This window comes from Lichenostomus cassidix, chromosome 1 (assembly GCF_008360975.1).
Source record: "Lichenostomus cassidix isolate B80296 chromosome 1, HeHo_3.0, whole genome shotgun sequence".
Classification (NCBI taxonomy): domain Eukaryota; kingdom Metazoa; phylum Chordata; class Aves; order Passeriformes; family Meliphagidae; genus Lichenostomus; species Lichenostomus cassidix.
The window spans coordinates 16,969,541-16,985,701 of NC_139479.1; the positions used below are offsets into that span (position 1 = coordinate 16,969,541).

The 16,161-nt window shown below is 39.5% G+C and overlaps 1 protein-coding gene across 8 annotated transcripts in view; it reads right to left on the minus strand.

Moving 5' to 3' along the window:
* GLRA2 (glycine receptor alpha 2) overlaps positions 1-16,161 on the minus strand; it is a 121,629-nt gene that overhangs the window by 13,928 nt on the left and 91,540 nt on the right. For 6 of the 8 annotated variants that reach the window (XM_085051788.1, XM_085051831.1, XM_085051815.1 and 3 more), the window contains 2 exons: positions 14,736-14,885; positions 12,833-12,952 (listed from right to left, as the gene is read on the minus strand). In XM_085051788.1, coding sequence (XP_084907914.1) covers positions 12,833-12,952; positions 14,736-14,885 — 270 coding nt within the window. The remainder of the gene's footprint in view (positions 1-12,832; positions 12,953-14,735; positions 14,886-16,161) is intronic. The other 2 variants (XM_085051807.1, XM_085051797.1) reach the window with 1 other exon arrangement.

Consider the following 16,161-nt stretch of genomic DNA (forward strand, 5'->3'; position numbering starts at 1 on the left):
AGTAATGTGATCTTTTCACCATCACAGATAATATATGGCTGCTGTTTGTCTGACTTGTCAGCTCCTCACAAAGAAATCCAATACTTCCTTCTTGTCATACATTCATTTCAGAGATGTGTTCTCTTCCAGGGCTGAAATGAAATAGTTTCTGTATTCCTACCTGCCAGTTTTCAAGCCTCGCCTTGTATAGTCCCTCCTTGTCATACCTCAGTTGTCACATTAGCAACCCATACGAGTACTTGCAGCAAATGTAACATCTTCTGATCGTAATTAAAATTCTGCATGCTTTTCTATTAAATAAAGTAAATCATCATGCATCATAATCCATAGCTCTGCTCTTCTGCCACTGTTTTAAGATGTCTGATTACTGAGCTAATTGCTCAGGCAGGTTGTTTTTAGGCTGCATAATGCATTTATGAGTTTTATATCATTGTCAAAGTATTGGATTAGTCTTGGCTCCTCATCTAGATGTTGAGAAATTGCCTCCTCAGTCCAGACAGAAGTTAAAGTCAGGGGCAGCCTCTAAAAGGGGCTAAAGGGTGAAGGGCAGCTAAGAAAGAATGAGATCCCAGAGACAAAAAGCAGACATATCAGTAGAAGATTGGCATGCATTACAAAATACAAACTTGTGTAGCTGTATTTCAGCAGCATATCTGCAGCTGTAACCTGTGTAGCTGCAGAAGGAAGGGGAACCAAACATTCTTAGGACAGAAAGAGCCTCTCACTACTTCTCTCCAGAGTGGTAAATAATTGTTCAGAGAGGTTTTTACTCACCTTTGTTCCAGAAGTACTTGCAAGTCAAAGAGAATTACAGGGTGTAAATCAGAAATACTCAACTATGGGTCAGCACATCCACAAAAAGTTATAATTCAGCTAACAGTTTCCCCAAGGAGCAATCCCTGACAAATCTCTCTTAAACTCATTCCTGATATATTGGGCACATTACAGAAGAATGTTTAACAGCACTGATTAATATTTTCAGCAACTGTAAATTGTCCAGTGTACTGCCTGGTGCTGGCTCTGCCAGCTGGCTCTCAAGGGCTCTTCTGGTCCTGTTCCCTGCCATCCTACAATTCTATGTTTGTAGTTTGAAGAACAGAATAGAAATCAATAACTGTCCAGGCCAAACAGCTTCCTCTAAATTGTAACACTTTAAACATGCAAAGAGGCTAAAGTCTAAGCCTCTTTGCTTCGACGGTTTGAAAGCTGCCAGCAGAAAAGATCCCCAGATTCATATGGTACCAATTCCTAAGACATCTTCACTTTGAAATTGAAGGCAAGAGGGGAGGACTTATGGTAAAAGAAAGGTCAACATTTACATCTCGCCATGTCACACCGATTACCCTTTGGGCACCCCTGTACCCCTGGGGTATAGTGCTTTTGCCTAAATACCTTTCTATCTCACCTCAGATGAATAAGACCTCAGTGTGGGAGAGTGGGGTTCTTGTTTCATAGATGAAGGAAGAAAATATTTGACAGACTCGCCAGAGTCAGGTGTGGCAGCAAGGAATATACAGCAGTGACGGGAGAAAAGTGAGACTCTGAGAACACTGGGATGCCACATGCGATAAAAACATCACTAAGCTTCACGTGGGGTTAAAAAAATATTCACGAAATAGCAACTGTTAGATTCAAACACAGCATCTGATGAAAAAGATCTGTTGTCCTCATATAAGTCTGATATTCAACCCCAGCTACACAAATACCCACAAGAGAAGTCACGAAACAAAGATGGAAAGCAGTAACAGTACAGAGAAGTATGACAAAAGCATGTCTCTATGCATCAAAAGGTAAAATTCAAATAGATTATTTTTACAACAAAATAACACAATATAAGCCGCAAGGGAAAGTGAACAAAGATCAAAGAGCAAATAAGAGACAGGCAACATAAACAGGCATCCCCAGTATCTAGAAGTAAAAGAACAGCAGCATACAGCGCCAGAGCATCTTAAAAGAGCTGTCATGTATTTGGGGAAAAACATCCTTTGTGCAGACTTGAAAAAAGAGAGTATTTACATTTAGGAAGCAAGACAACATTTTCTGTGCCTGCGAAAAGCTACCCTCTCTGGACTTTTTATTATTTTTTCTTCACATTCCTGTTTGGTGTCTGTGAAAAAGTACAGTTTGTGTCTCCACCACACGAACATCCAGCATAGGTAACAGTGAAGGGCAGAATAATAAAAGACCAACCCATTAGCAAAAAATACAAAACTGACTCCACCAGAGTTCATGACAGACAAATCTAGGACATCTTCAAGATAAGGAATACAATGGCAGTGCTCTAAGACCTTTTAAAAGAGAATTGCAACAGCTAGATTATCAATTGCTTTTACGTAAAATCTGAAGCCAAGGTGATGATTTGGAACAGCAGCACTGACTAAGTGTTTAATGATTTCCTTTTTTTAATGTTTTTAATTATCAGAGCAAATAATTTTGTTTTCCCCATTGCTTTTGAATCTTTTCTTGCCTGGGCTAAGGACCACCAGCCGCTCCCAAGTACGATCTGAGAAATCTGAAATGGCAGAATGAAATTGTCTTACTCTAAAACCTTAAATGTGCTGAATTTTTTCCTGCTCATCTTTGAGTAACTGTGGAAACAGAAATATATAAGATAAGGAAAGAAAACTAGCACAAGTGCCTCCTTTCTCTTTCAATGCTGCCCTCCTTACAGGCACAGTCACTGAACTCAGGGTTACTTTGCTGATCACAAATACCCACCGAACACTGCAAATATGCGTTACAGTTTGCAAAACCATTAGTCATCCTGTTTGCTTTCATCTAATACATAGCTTTGGGTATTTCTATTTTTGGATTCACCTCACACAAGATCTTCCTCCACTTCCAATACCCTTTTCCCTCCCGGTGTGCAATCCTGTTGGCTCCAGTGGCCAGACATACTCCTAGTCCCACAAGTGCTGCAGACCTAATACAAACACCTCATAGCAAGTTTCAGAAAAGTATTTTAATAATTCATAAATCATCACATTGAACTGACTGCTCTATCCATAAATAGCAAAGGCTGCTCATCACAAAAATACCACCTCTGGTTTTGAAAGTCCTTGGGCTGCAAAGTCCTGGAGCCCAGGAGGATGCATCAAGGACGCATTGCTGTCACACAGAGCTCCCCTTGCAAGGCAGAGCCCTGGTCCAACACAGGACAGCCTTCTTGGAGTTTGTCATGTCCAGGTGGAGCTTCCCACAGCAAAGAGATGCAGCCAGCTGCTGAACAACTGCCTCATGAATTTCAAAGCTACACTGGCTATTTAACTTAAAAGTCTGGATAATGACTCAAATAAATGTTCCTACCAAATCCCTTTGCTTTATGTCTATAAAAGCTTGAAAAGTTGACAAGTCTGTTTTTCCTAAGACGTAAACCTGAAAATAAGAATCTAAATTCAATGTCATATCTTTCCACAGGCATTACTAAAAGAATTGTTAACAAGCATTTAAAAAAAAAAATCTGTAACAGAGATATTTCCGATAGAAATCCAGTTTTATAGGGTCCATGATAAGAAATTAGACTGTTGCTAGGTAGAAAGGTAAAGCTGAAAACAAATGCTACATGAAAAACACATTGAGTAGGTTGAGAAACCAATAAACAGATTTGCAAACCAGGACAAGCATCTAAGCTTGTGCTTGGTAGGAAAGAGATGAGAAGTAATTAAAAAAAGAAGCTATATAGAGCAATAGTTTTGAAAATAGCAGATAAATTAAAAAACAAACAAAAACCCACCTAATCCTCTTTAATTTTGCTAGAGAATTCATAGCTAGAAATATTGGTGAGGCTACCTGGAGTGAGAATCATGATACCCAAATGTAAGAGGCTCAGAGGGAGAACTAGAATTAATAAATTCAGAAAAGCTGAAGCCCAGGCATGGCAGGATATGCCAATATGCAGAAACTGGCAATTACTAGGTAGACAGGCACAAAAAATCCAGAGACCTCTGTGGGAAATACAGTATAAAGCTAGTGTAGGGAGAATAACATCTAAATTAATTTACACTTCCTCTGTTATATTGTCTTGGAGACACACACACATGCATATGTGTGTTCCAAAACAAATGCCTTGGAGGTATTTATTTGTACCCCAGGAGGGACCTGTCTGATGGAAGATTAGCTGACACTATGGTGAAAAAAGGAAATGCCAGTCAAATAGCTGCATAATTTGCCACTGTTGCTTTGGAAAGGATGGGGTAAGAGCTTGCAAATATTGAAAGAAAGGCAATTCTCTTCTGCAAAAGCCACTGGAAGGTTATAGGTAAAACATATATGGTCTATTAGTAGGGCTGGAAAATTAATGAGCAAGAGCACATAATGATTTTCAGAAGACTTGATTATTCACTCAGTGGTGTGTATGCACTCATTCTGGACATGCAATGAAATACTTGCACCAGAAAAATAACCCTTCATTCATCTAACTAGGTATGTAATGGTGGAAAAAGAGCATCAGGACCTTGAAGGTCTTCCAAACAGAAGATACCAAGAACTGTAAAAGATACACATCCTGTGATACACAAGTTCTCTCTGTCTCACCAGCCTGTAGTGGTATCACACTTGATTAGACTTGCTAGAATTTCTCTTGCCTGTGAGAAATTCAGGATCAGGACAGAAAAAAAGGCTTACAAGATGAAAATTCTGCTGATGGGGCAAATGAGTAGACTTGGTGTCTGATCCCACTGTGGAACTCAGAGAGCTGGCATAAGTTAACAGACAACAGATAGATAAATTTCTTGGGAAGTTCATGCTAGAGAATGTCAAGGCTGCTACACGCAGATGACTGTAAGACCTTACACCCTGAAGGGGAAATGAACAACTTTCTTTCCTAGTGTGGTGTGCAAGATCTCGCATTTGTGCAACTCAGATAATCTCTAATGAACAGAGTCTCTGATCTTTATTCTTAAGCAGTTATTCTTTTGACAGATGAAATTACAGAGAACCTGAAAGCAAGTCTTTACCACCAGCATGCTTGGGAAGGCTTAACAGAAAGGTGAATGAGTCAGTCACAGGCAGAGCACTTCCACATGACTAGCAGGAAGGGTTATATCAGAAAACTACACAGAGAACCACTGGAAGAGAGTAAGGTGAAGCATGAAAACAAAGGTGTCATATCTCCTAAGGGTCTTGTCATGTTATTGTAGAGAAAATAAAACCTTGGACCCTTGGTAAAATAACTTGCTCTTAGGCAGGTGGATTATTTGTGTAAACGCACATATAGTATCCATATGAAAAATTACATACACAAGCTAGAAATTAAATGACTTTAAGAGTTATGTCCTTGCTCAGAGAGGAGTTACAGGCTCGATTCAGAAATTCACAGGTAGGATTCTGGACTTCTGGCACCTCAGGTACATTGGCAAACACAGCAGCCTTTTCTGACGTTTCCAATCTGTTTCTCCAGGACCTAAAACCACTCTGACACATTCAGTATGCCAGATATATTCAAACAGCCACTGGAAAACTGAGCTTTTCAATAGTAAGTCCTCCTTGACATTGATCCTGCTGTAGTAAAGACGTGTAGTGTGGGAAGAGCTGGTGGGGCAGCTCTGAGATACCACTGGGAGAGTCTATCTACAGACAGTGGAAGGGGGTAAATTTGTAGTGACTTATGGTTGGGCTTGGCATGGAGTTTTCAAGTGCTCCCAACTTGGAAAGAGTCTTTGTGAGGACTCTGGCAAGACTCAGCAATAAATAGGTAGAGTTTCAAGGTGTTTATTCTTCCAGTGTAACTATCCCTAGCTCCTTCTTCATGTTGTAAAAAAGAAAATCTCCTTCCTCACCTGTGGCTAGCACAGGTCTTTCCCGTGAGAACATTCTCCTGTGTTTTATAAACAAAGATAAAGTTTGGATGTTTTGAAACAGTGTCTTGAGATTTGGACAGTTCAGGCCTGGCCAGTCAGGCCTAGGGGGAGGTTTCTGACTGACCAATCTGGGCGACCTCTGAAAAGTCTATATATATATTGAAATCAAAATAATAAACTTCTTTTTTCTTGTCACACTGAGAACTCGGGTCTTTTCTCTGCTAGCGGCTCAACAGCGACACTCACCTACTCATCTACCCCCAGTAACACAGAGTGCAAGATTAGTATTATCTCCCACCACCCCACAAAGAAAACCACAGAAAAACCAAAAACCACAAAAGCCACAAAAAACACCAATAAAAAGTCAAACACAACAAACAGTCAAAAAAATGAAAATATCAGGCCACAAGAGACATACCCAACTGTGAATTATCATATTACAGCAAATAGCATCTTTCTCCAGGAGTGGATCAAGAGACATAAACATGTCTGATCATTAAGATCAAGACACGTGTCAGAATCAGGCTCTGAGTGATCAGTTTGCCATAAAAAAAGCTGTCAACTTGAACAGGAATGACTATAAACAAGGCTGTTTTCCCTCGGGGAAAAAAAAGGTGGAGAAATAAATGGCTTCAACGCCATTTTTTAAAAAAAAGTACTATAAAAACTGGATTTTACTGGAACTCATGAAGTTTTCCAGACTTGAGAGAGAATGAGCTTTTAACAGTCTAGTTAATACAATTTGGTTTTGAACAATGTCATTTGGACAACATCATTACAGAATGCTTCACAATTAATTACATTCAAATAGCAGCTTCTATCCCCTGTGGAGAACGGGATTAATTGGGTCAGATGTAAATATGCATTTCATGGATCCTACTGAACACTTGCCCATCTCACCAATTTACCATGTAATTTGATACAACTGGTGGAGTATGCTCTGGAGATCCACAGGGCGAGCACAGCTGCTAGTCAAGGTAGGAATACACAGATACAGAATGCTGCTATTCTCAGCCTGCATCATGTTTGGCTCCAACTGATTGACCCCTTCACTCTCTCACAGAAATATTGATTTATATTTACTAAAGCTGAAATACTTTGCTGTTGAAAATGAGGTTTGGGACAGAATTCAGAACTGACATGAAACATCATGACAAACCCCTGGCAACAATGGATCAGAAACTGATCCATTCTCTAGTCCTCCTCCTGGTGTCTTCACTTTACCCATTGGAAAGAGACCTGGGCATCATAGCAGTGAGAAACCCTGAGACCACCACCTTGCTGGGTCCTGACTCTGGGCATGGAAAGAGTAAATATAAACTACCTGCAATTAAAAAACAAAGGAACCAGTTTGGGGCAAAGCTATTTTGTGCAGCCTAAGCCTCTGTCTTGGGATTGTGATGGCTTTTCACTCTCTTTCTGGAGTCTTGGGAAGGGGCAGCTTAGGTTAAATATACACCTTCTGAAATCTCCTTTCTTCACTTGTTTTTAAAGTTAACACATATTTGACAATTTTTTCATTATTTGTTTTGGGGTTCTTTTCCCATGAAATGAGGAGGGTCAGAACAAATCCAATCAAAGAATCACTATTTTCTAAAACAATCTGGAAAACAAAAGCTGGTGCCCGTGACAGATGGTTCTTGAAAAGCTACTTCTTGTTGCTTTAAAGCTTCAAAAATAAGAACACCATTTCCTGTCTCTTTCTAACTTCCTCTGCCCTATTTTCAGTTTGCACTCTCCCCTAGGTATAATAAGAAATAAGACATTTGCACCCAGCTGAAGAGTACCTTTCATGAGCTGGAAAACTGCAGAGTTCATTTTTGGCGTATCTCCTGCTGCTCATGAGTAACTACCAGGACAAACTCACTCGAGTGAAGTGCAAACTTCAGTCCCTAAGGCTTGTCAGTTCAGAGCTGATCCTTTCAGCTACAGCATGCTGGGTAGGTACAAGAGAGGACTCAGAGTTTCTAAAGCAAAGTTCCACTATTGAGCAAACAAGAAAAAACTTTACCAAGTACTCCTCCTGACTCTTCCAGTCCTACCTGTCCCAGGTGGTACAGCATACAGTCACTTCATCACCCCAGATTTGAAATACTGTAATATTGCTGTTCTGTAGCTTATATCCTTTTCTTATCTTATTTAACCTTAAGGAATAATTTGCTTAAGTATTTGCAAGCTGGCCAACATGAGTCATTATACTGCATCATGTCCTGCATGCTGCTTCGGTGCCATGCATGGTCCCTACAGTTTGAATATATTCCTTGTTGCACCACTGAGCAGTTCAGTGGCTATGAAGATTCATCATTCTGCAGCCTTATCCACTCCCAGATATCCACTTCTCTGGTTTCCACCACCTCCAGATTGGGCATGGTTTCCTTATTCTCCATTTTTGTGTGTTTCTTTTTTTGTTTCTTCTTTTGTCTGTGGTTTCTTTTTTGTTTGGTTTGGTGCTGTTTGTTTGTTTTTTTTTTTTTTTTCCCCAAGAACTTCTTTTTTTCCCCTGATTTTGTTCTCCTGATTTTTCTTGTGCTCTAGTACCTGGATTCCATTATTCCAGCCTGTGCACTGGTACTCTACCCACTTGAATTATTGTTTAGATATTTGAGACTTGACATGCAGAGGTCTTTCTCAGAAACTGGTATTACATGTTATATTAAATAAATTAGTCTGCCTTTTATTACAGAATGATTAATGGTTTTCGTTTGGTTTTCAGAATTCCTTCCCTTAAAATGCAACTATCATTTTTCTCTTCTGTTTCTTGGTTTGGGGTGAAAAATCTACCCCACATAGTCCATCATCTCTTTGGGTCTGAGGCAGTAAAACACACAAAACACAGATATTTGTTTAGAATTTTTAACATTCCCTCCTCCAATAAGGGAGGGAAAAGTTTCCATTTCACTTTCCAAGACATTTGTAAACAGGACACTATAAACACGGAATTTTTCTCTTCTACTGTTTCTTTGTCTGCATTTGCTTTTCACTGAAAAATCTACATCTCCAGTAAGCTTAGTCTCTCCATCTGGTCAGACTGCTCTTATTAGAATTTTGTTATCCATTGCTTAGATACCACCCCCATGGCTGAACTGCTTCTTTTCCTACAGATTGCTCTTTCTTTGGGGACTCCTGTCTCTAGACTTGTGCCTAGAGCTAGGCTAAGGATTTATATAATTTTCAAGTTTGAGATGATGCTTTTGTTTAAATGTTTAAAGTAAATGTGGTATGTCCATTTTGTAAACTACAGATACTTTCACTGATATTAACTAGGGCCATTCTTAGCCTATTCATGCCCACAATAAAAGACAGATAAGGACATTCAGATGAAGCCACAAAGTGACATGGCAACATGATGCAATGAATTGTGTCTATTGTTTAACTGCGGCTAAATATTCACTGCAATTGTATGTGGGACTATAACTTCAAGCTAAATGATCATTTTGGTGTATTTATCTTCAACTGGATTTATTTCTGCACAGTTACATTAAAGTGCTAATGCAATTGCCCTGGAGAAATAAAAGTAACCACAGTATCTTGAGGGTGTTTATTTACAGCAGAAGCTACATGCTCTTTAATCCATTAAGTAAGCAAGATGAGAGAGAGAGAGAAAAAGCCATTCAGACTCGGATTCCTATTTTTCACAATGAAACTCATGTGTTTGAGCTCGCTCAGTGAGTGCCCAAAATAGCTCAGCAAAAGGGCTTTCCTTGAGCACTTCCATTATTCACATGATGCGGCACCTTACATAACGCGGAGCACACACATCCTCCCGCCGAATGCCGTGCTCACGGATGGCAGCAGGCAAACCTGCCCACCAGGGACAGCAGTGACAAGTGCTTTAAAGGCAAAGTCAGGCCGAAGGCACTGGTTTTTTTCAATGGGCAAGTCTAGAAAATCTTATAAAATTATTTGGGGGATCTTACAGAGGGATTTCAGTATGATTAAAATGGTAGAAGGGATATGCATTGAGTAACACCACCTGTTAAAGCTGGTGTTACTCAATGCATATATCTTCTCCTTTTTAAAGACAGAAATACTACATTATCTCAGTAACTTTGGGCACTTGTGGTACTTGCTTCACCACTGGTAGTTCCATCCAAAGACCAACAATTCTCTGAAGCATTTGACCAGGCGCTTCCAGCTTTGCCTAGAGGAGTCATCCTTTGTTTCTGTAATCACTTAGTCCCAGTCCCAGCTCTTTCATTTGAAAACACCATTTGTGCCTCCCTTTGCTAATCTGCATGCATATGAACCCCCTTGGCTGCAGCACTCTTATTTGTATTGCTCTGTGTTCTCTGCACATGGGATTAAATCTGTCACATCTTCCAGCCGCACAGTTTTTCATTCAAGCTATAGAGTATTGCTTTTAACACTAACGGTCCCAAACTTAACCCCTAGTCTTGGTCACAGTGGTAATCATCACACATATCATTTAGGAAGTCATCTTGGAGATGATGATAAGAATTTCAGTGTACTGTGACTCATTTTGATTACTGATCATATAACATAATAATTACTGTTTTCAAAAAGGGATGATTGAACCTGTGTAAACAGTTCTGCTTCCCTGGAAGCCCATCATTTTGAAAAACAAGAAATCTTGTTTGATTATTAAAAATCATATTTTAAAAAGAAGATATTTTCTTTCAAGTGATCTGGCACCGTGAAAATGTAGATTTTAATATAATGAAACTTCACTACATCCTCAGTACCATTGGATTCATGGCTTCTGCAGCCTGCACTCTCTCTGTGTATCATGATACACAAGAAATAGGCAATCATTTCTCTCAGTCAAGTATTGCTATTGATGAGTGTATTTAACTTGAGCAGAAAGACTACATGAACCTTTAGGACAAACTTGGAATGCTTCCTCCAAGAGAAACTGCATGGGGAAGACAGACAGGTTGAACCACTGATAACCTGAGAATATAGGGATTTTGTCTGTGTGGAAGATGCCAACAGGTCCTGATAATGCAATCTTTTCTAGTGTTTCATCACTAATATAATTTCTGGATGATCAAAAATACAACCCAGACTTTTCCTAGAAAACATTAATAATCTGATCTTTGATATAAGAGTTTTGATGGTTTCTTGAGGTGTCTTATGCTTTCATGTAATGCTCTGAAGGTTGAAGCACTAAGAAGGACAAGACCCAGCACAAGCAATAACAAAAGCAGTGCCAGAGATACAGGCTTACAAAACTGAGAACAGGTATTTTCTTGTTTTCTAGATCAAGTTGCAAATCCAGGAATCATGGTCAGGTGTGATTTAGCATCTTTTTTCTCTCCCTAGACTAGCACTGAGTGATACAGTATAGATATTCAACCACACTCTTACGCTGTCTTCTCTTGACCACAACTTTTACATTTGCATTCAACATAAGCTTTGGTTCAGTGAGCAATACCTCAGCAAGTCAAGCTCCCTGCTTGTGAGGCTCCTTATGGCACCACAGGCTCTGTTGCTGTGCTCCCTTCTGCACATAAACATCCTTCTCTTGAGCAGAAAAGTACAAAGCTGCAACCACGGCAGCATTGCTCCAGAAACCTCTGCCTTGCTACGTCTCCTCTGTTGACCTCTCCAGTGTGCATCACTGATGTGATGGGAGTTCTCCAGGGGAAAACAGTGCCAGAGCAGCTCCAGCTCTTAGGGCTCTGCAGCAAAAACACTGCAGCGACACAGCCCCTCTGTGTCCTGCCCTGGCTGCCTGTGTAATACACAATATTCAAAAAGAGATGAGAGGTTTCTGCAAGCTTCCCTAAAGGAGAGGATAACCACGACTTATACAAACTTTAGCTGGACTACCAGCACTATGTGAATATTGAGACATGCAGCACTGAGCTCTTTCTTGGACTGCTTTTGTAGTTGTATGGCACCAGCTTTTCAGTGGCAGCACATTAATACTGGTCATATCTCCTAGAGAGACCCTGATTGTTTCTTTTTAATTCAGTTTTTGTATATGCGTAAATATGATTATTTCTACAACAGAAATAATCCAAAAATTAAGGCTTTCTTCTACTGCTTGATATTGTAGTTCTGAAAATAAATTATTTATTGCATTGTAACCCCTCTATCTTAATTTTGCTGTGTAACATAAATTGTGGGTTTTGCTTTGATTTTAGAAGCTACTAATTCCCTTCACAGTGAAAAAAAAATCCACTGAAATAATCTGTGTCTTATAATCACATGACTTTACAGAGCTTGATCAAAGTTAGAGGCCCTTTACAGCTCAAAAGTGGCTCAGACAATGTTTTTGTTCTGGGAAATCAAGTCCTGAAAGATTAAAATCCCAGTCCCATTTTATTTAAATGAACACATTTCATTCCTCAGCCACTAGTAGCAAGCAGTGAGCTGCACACTGAGCTCATTTCTTTCTCCATCATTGATTTTATTACCTCCACAACTCACCCATTATCTGGATCTATCAGCTGCTATCATATTGCTTCTGATCTGCTACACGTTACACTGTGTAAAAGATTTCAGCCTCATGGCTTTTCTCCAAGCAAATAAAAAGAAACCAATGAAATACTTTTTTCATTCATAGCTATTCATGCTCCACTAAGCAGGGCTAAGGACATCACGATGAGGAAGGCTGAAGGTAGACAGTTCAGGAATAAAAACCACACCAATAAAAATGCATTTTGTTATACATACCAAATTCTGTTGGAATACGCTCATCTGAAAGATGACACAATGTGGGATTTACTGTCTCAAGGCATTTTCTATGGCCCTGTCCCCCCAGCCCATCCACTCTAGCTACACAGGACCAAGCTACTGAACATGCATGAACTTTCCTTGAGAGGTTTGGACTAGGGGTGGCACAGCCCAGCCACAGTAAAAAGCAAGCATAAGGATGGGCCATAAGAATGTACAACATGAAACTGCTGTTCATGCTGGGGACAGTACTGCGTATTGTGCGGGGGCATTTAGCAAAGAGAAGGCAAGAGGCTACTAGTGATGCCATCAAAATGGTCCATTTTGCTGATTTATGACATCGTTGCACATACTGAAACTCTCTTGCTTTCTCTTTCTCACTACAGCTTTACCCTCAAACTTGAATTGCCGATCTGATTCACTGTCCCGTAAGCTGATGACTCTTTGCTCCTCAAGCCATTCATGCGCCGCACGGACTCAACGCTCTCATTCCCAACAGTCACAGTCTGTGCCTGTCCCCAGAGTGTCAGCATAGATAGCAGCAGCAAGAATGGGAATGCCACAGCAGTAACATGACGACACACACACACACAACAGGCAAAGAGAAGAATGGCTCGGTTAGAGAAGACCATCATGCAAAACAATGAGAATCACTTTCGAGGCAAAGTAAACTGAGAAAATCGTGAGAGACAAAATCAAGTACAGAGATGCAGAAAATACCTCCTAAAGAAACTCCCTTAGTAACATTGTTCCCTATTTTGAAATTCATGCAACCAGATTCACGGGAAAAAAGCAAGCCTGTGCAAATGGATAGGTGTGTCTTACTCAGCTGAATATTACTTGTATTTCATTAGGTCATTACCACTTGGCTTAGGGTAAACACAGTTTTCTGATAATTTGGTTTTAAATAACTTTCTTTTTATAGTCACCAAAATAATAATTTCCAAAGCAGAAAAATGACCACTTCCATGGACCAAAATCCTATAAGCTTCAGTAATGTCTCTGGATACTGTTACTTACCAAGTATGGCTTCTTGTTCACCTCTGAAAAAGACCTTGCATCCAAAAATGAAATTACAGATGCCATACAGAAGCTTCTGGTGCTGCCATGCTGGGTTTGGAAACAAAGGTTTCCAGTGACAGTGCACATAGCCTGTGTGCCTGCAGACAGGCAAGCATTTCTGCTCTCTCCTGTAATCTAATCTTCATTGGAATCTCAATTCATCTGACAATAATACTAAACTAGAAACCAGCACTGGATTGCTTCCCAGAGCATCCATCAAATATCACATTATCTACAGAACATTTATTAGACAGACCTGTCAAAACACAAATGCCCTGTGCCATTGTTGTCATCCCACTTGTAAAGGAAACCATTATTTGTGACTTGAAGTACTCACGCAGCTCAAGCAAATATTTACTTCACCTAGCAAATGTACCTGTAAAGTTTCTAGTTCCCAAATTCCCTAGATGTGGAGATGATCATAACTGGACTAAAACTCAATTTAATGTCTACTCTTGTCTTTCCATTTACTGAAAAAAAAGTAAAAACAAACAAGGAAAAAACTATTTTCCTAAAATTATTTCTAGACTGACATCTAGGTTGCAAAAAATCCTCTCTTCTGCATTTCAGTCACTGGCATAAAATTATGTCATAATGACACTCACAAAAAGGTCTTTTGCTAAAATTTTGAAGCTTACATCAGTAGCAAACTGAGAAATGGGAGAATGCAGAGATAAATTCTCCTAATCCTTCTCCTTTTTAAAAATGGCCATGTTTCCTGTTTTCAGCTGGGAGAGACACCAGTTGCTGGTGGTCTAGAAATGAGGGCAGAACTGCCAATCACTGCAGTGGGCTATCCTAGGAAATCTCCCATGTTAGCATAACTAGCTAGGGCAGCACTAGAAAAGACAGGTCTCAGGCATGTTCTGATGTTAGCACTTTGGATAATATTGCTCCTGTATTTATGTAATTGCATCCAGCAGTTCTTTATCCACTGGTGGTGCCACATAGTAGCACAACATTTGTAGAGGTCCAGCTGCCTTCACAATTGCACGAAGAGAAGAAAATTCTTGGAACTGGTGAACAATTACTGACATTTGTCGAAAACTTCATAAACTGCAAATAAACCCAGAAGCCAATTATCAGCTCTTTATCAAGGAGCAAATCACTCAAAAGGAAACTTTAGAATGAGACTCTCCTGCAAGAGCAAGAAGAAATGAGGCAAGAAATCAACTACACATGAGCTGGGCTGTCAGGGCAGACTCAGTCACCCTAGGCAAAGAGCAGCTGTACCTTGTTTTGTCTTCTTTGCCTTCTTCGAAGCCTCAGAAACTCTTTGTGCTGCCGTGAAACAAAGTTGACTGCTGCATATTCCAGCAAAGCAGCAAAGACAAAGAGAAGACACACAGCCATCCAAATGTCGATAGCTTTGACATACGAGACCTAGAAAGAAATAGGACACAGCATGTTATATCTCAAACTACTTCATAAGCTGAATATATTTATGTGAAAAAAATAACACATTTTTGCACAGTATGAGTTCCATGAGGTGGGTTTTTTCCTTGTTCTGTGTTTTGGTTTGTTAATTTATTGGATGATAACAAATACATAATTCAACAATTAATGAAAATAAATGTCCACAAAAAACGTACAGATGAGCTACTGCCTTTAGGGAAAGAATCTGGATAACTCTAACTAAATACAAGTATTCTTATACTCTCAATCAAAGTTTGGAAAAAAGGAACACAAATATAAGGTGTGATAAAACACCTATTGAAAAACAATTGTAGAAAGTTTATAAGTTTGACCTTTTAAATTTTTTATGAACCAATACCATATTGCTTAATTAGTTATATTTGATATCCACAGCCTCAAAGTAAGCTCAGGGTATCCTATTGTATGGGCTGATACAACTTCACCAATTCAATATTCAATCCTAGTTGCTTGACCTTTATCCAACATCTCTATAAGAAAAATAAATCTTCATAGATATTATCTACTAAAAATACCAAAATACCAACTGCCTCTGCTCTAGTAAAAATCTATTCTGATTTGAATTGACTGCTCCACAATAAAATCAGATATATTACAGCACAGCAATGTCACAAGATTTTTATCATATTACCCACACTGGGCCAAACAGTAACCAATTAATGAGCTACACACTATGCATATCAAAGGTACATTCTCCATAGGTGTGTTGTAGTCTCTGCCTTTCTTTGTTGTCTTGCAGTTTTTAAGCAGAGCAACAGCAACAATGATTAGGCAACAGCAGGTTGTCTGTGTTGTTTATCAGGTATTACCTCCTGAGTGGAATTGCAATGATCTGACTTTTAATGTCTAAAACGTACATGTGAGCTAGTTGCATAAACTACTTTGACATAAATAAATCAAGGAATTAAGAAGAATGGGCATATCTAGGATGCAATGCATTTGAACTGTTATACATGTCTTCTCTGCCACGAGATTAATAACACCCAAATAGAGTTTCTTCTTCTTCATGTCTGTAAGGAGGAGCTTAGAACACCTCTGTAAGCAGAGACACCCAGGGCTTTACTCAGTTGTCTAAATAACAGCATCACAAATTGCCACGCTAGGTACCTAGCATCCACTTGCTAGTTCAGCAGAGCACAAACCTTCAGTATCTTACATTAACCAGTCCTCTAGAGATGTCTTAGATACTCAAGGTCGCCTCAGTTTGGCAGAGGCTCATGGTACC